The 3,412-nt window shown below is 35.1% G+C and overlaps 1 protein-coding gene across 1 annotated transcript in view; it reads right to left on the bottom strand.

Annotated features, from left to right (window-relative positions):
* The window catches only part of bmal1a (basic helix-loop-helix ARNT like 1a), a gene marked incomplete at its 3' end in the record, with an annotated part of 32,293 nt that overhangs the window by 19,447 nt on the left and 9,434 nt on the right, over positions 1-3,412 (bottom strand). The window contains 3 exon segments of the mRNA XM_014033123.1: positions 127-147; positions 525-672; positions 991-1,054. Coding sequence (XP_013888577.1) covers positions 127-147; positions 525-672; positions 991-1,036 — 215 coding nt within the window.

Raw genomic sequence — 3,412 nt, 5'->3', positions numbered from 1 at the left:
GTGTGTGTGTGTGTGTGTGTGTGTGTGTGTGTGTGTGTGTGTTTAATCAGCTTCTTTAATATTTCATGCTGCAAAGTTTCAGATTTATGAAAGTTGCTGAATCTAATAACAGGTGTTTGAACTTACTCGAACGAGAAGCCATCAATTCTGAAAAGAAACACATTTATTAATCAATTTATGTCCTTTGAGATATTAAAAATGTGATTATTGTTGTGTCAGATGTACAGCAGCACTGACTCTGTGTTTAGTGTTATAAATAAGAAACATATCTGATAAATCCTCGGCTCTGTCAGGTCGGACTGTAAAGTTTAGGCTAACGCCACAGAAATGTTGCTGGTGTCTGTTTACTGTAATAATTTGTTACTTTGGGTTAAATCTTTTATTTTGATTTTTTGTGTGTGAAAATATGCCTTAAAGCCTCAATGTTTCTGAGCATACACAGTTATGCTTTGATGGATAATTTTACACTTTAATAAGCAAGTATGAGCTATAAATTTAATAGTTCCTTTTGTTTGTTTCCTTACTGGTAGTCGGTGCTGCTGCCCTTCCGTTTGCGGGTGTAGTCCATGCCAGGGGTGCCGATAGAGCTGGAGATGAGGTCAGTGGATCTGGGGGGCATGAACTCAGTCATTGTAGACGAGATGTCCATCCGTTGGTCTGCCATCAGGTCATCTGCAAAAACAAAACACAACTGATGGTTTTCCAACTAGCTGCAGCCTCTCTATAACAGAAAACATTTGAAGTTTGTAAAAATCCTGCATGAATCAATGAGAAAAGCTGAAAAAAACATTTAGGCGTTTACATAAATATTAGCAAAATACTTTATACACAGAAAACATGGATTTAAATCAGGTATAAAAGAGTAAAACTAGAGCAATATGTTAAAGGGAAAGTTGTTGTGTACAAAAATAATGAAAAACACTAAAAAAGAGATGAATTTGGAAAACATTGAACTGTTCTTTTGATTTATTWGACAAAAATCCCGCTCACCACAGATGTTCATCACAGCCTGTGTGTTAAAATCATCTCCTTCCATCCACTCTGGAGCCCTCACCTGCAGACGCACAAAATCAACAACAAACACAAAATATTGACCTCTGCAAAGTTCTGCACATTTCCAAGCCTACTGCTTCATGTTTTTGCGATAAATAAAAGCAGCAGATAATATTTAATAAAGCAGTTGTTTCTGCAGATTTRACCTGAACGTTGTGGACAAATAAAAAAAAGGTAGGTGTTGCAGCTATCAGAATACTCTGTTAAACACAGGATTTCATCATCAATTTAACAACAGCAAGGTGCTGCAGTCCTACGGCTGCAAAATGAGACCAAATCATCTCCCCTCCACCACCGTGCTTGACCATTAAAGCGTTTGATTTGCTGTAAATGTGCTTTGATACATTTATGCCTAAATTGTGTATTTCTACTTTGGACTGGTTGCAGTAACCTAATAAAAGTTTTGGTAAAGACTAAATCATTTTTCTTGTTTTTCCTAAGAACTGCACCATTTTCCTTTCACATTAAATTATAGTCCTACCAGACATCTGAGACGTGTCGTTTTAGTTCAACACTAATTTGAATATAAGACTTTTTAAACAATTGTGTGACTAAGTCTCAGACAATGATTGCATTCAGGACAATGCTGTGACCTGAAAAAACCTACAATAGAGTAGGGTTATTATTAAATACTTCTCTCTTTAAAAAAACAGGTTCTGTGGCTGTTGAACTAAACCCAGCGCTGGCATGACTCACATCCTGGGCCATGGTTTTACAATATTTTACTAATTAATAAATGACCGTGACATTTTAAGGATCATAACACGCAAGAGAAAAAGCCCAAAATATATAGATTTCATAAATTAACTGCAAGTGAACTTAAAAGAAAGTGTTTTCTGAATATTTCAGAGAAATAAGCAATTCTCATGTTGCACTTAATATCAYTTTGTACAGCGCCCTGACATAACTTGGCGCTTTAGAAACAAGCTGAATTGATATAAATAAAATTGATATTGCATTTGKGTGGGTATAAACACCTTGATGATGTCAGAGAGGATGACAGAAAAGCAGCAGCAGCTCACGTTACAAACAGGGTATCTRCAGGTTTTAACAAGTCAAATTTAAGACTTTTTAAGACCTTTTTAACGCCACCTTGAATGAAATTTAAGACCGAAAAAACTATAAATATAAGCGATGGTTGGGGTATTCTGCTGTTTACAACCAAACATMAYGTGTGTCAYTCAATAAAACACGTTGAATATAAAGATTTTCAGCTCTCTGGTTCAATAACTGCATTTTACAAGTGCAGTTATTTCATTGGAAACATCCAACAAAAAAAGACATCTACTAAATACATTCATGGCATGAAGCTTAATTGTGTCTTAATCTGCAGTTTTCCCTTTAATATTCCCAGAGACGGATGGAGGAAGATAGAACTTTAATCGCTTCTGCCTGACAAAATTTAAGAGATTTGAGTAATGTATTTAAGACCAACTTGAAAGTTTTTTTAAAAACAATTCAAGACTTTTTAATGTCTTAATTTTAAATACATGAATTTAAGACTTTTTTAAGGACCCGGGAACACCCTGAACCAAAATCTACACAACGTCATCACTGAACAAACATGTCTAACCTTGGAGCAGGWGGGCTACAGTAGGGCTGGGCGATATGGCAAAAAAATATATGATCACGATTAATTTTTTCAAATCGTCCGATCTCGATTAATATCACAATTTTTTGTTAACCTAAACTGTGACTGAAAAACAATTTAATAAATAAATAGCTACAGAATTTTTTTTTTTAAATGGCTGTTATTTCACTTTCACTAATATAACAAATAGCTACAGTTCAGTAGAGCATTAAATTATTTTTGCAAGGTGTTTAAAAAGGTATTTACAAAAAAAATTATGTTTAATTCATAGAATCTCACATTACCCTTTTGTAAAATTAAAGTTTTAGAATTGAATTTCACATTAAATAAGTCATAAAGAAACATAAACCCTACAAACAGCAACAATTTGTGCACACTTGCCAGTTGGATTATCATAGCTCATTACTTTTATTATGGAAGTAACCCCACCCCCTCCTGTTTACAGAGCTTTATCAAATAACGAACAACTCTATTGCATTTTTTCTGAAAGAATATCTGATTCTGCACATGACAAAATGTTGGATAAACTCCCAGCTTCTGAGTGTTCAGGAGTTTGCGGCGTCTCTCAGCTGCTGTTTGTGATGAGACTCAGAGAGGAAGTGGTCTCCACGTCTCGTCCAGCCCATCGTGTGCAGATAAAACTTACAGAAAAGTTCTTCTCCAGATAAATAAAGAACCGCTGGGACATTGGGCCTCATGCAAGAACATGTTCGTATTCTTATCCTAAATTTCTCTTACTTTTGTTCGTACAAAGGGTTCGTACGAACA

The sequence above is a fragment of the Austrofundulus limnaeus genome, unplaced genomic scaffold (genome assembly GCF_001266775.1).
Source record: "Austrofundulus limnaeus strain Quisiro unplaced genomic scaffold, Austrofundulus_limnaeus-1.0 Scaffold7, whole genome shotgun sequence".
NCBI lineage: Eukaryota > Metazoa > Chordata > Actinopteri > Cyprinodontiformes > Rivulidae > Austrofundulus > Austrofundulus limnaeus.
The sequence above is the reverse complement of the archived record's forward strand: the minus strand, read 5'-3'. Positions and strand labels throughout refer to the sequence as shown.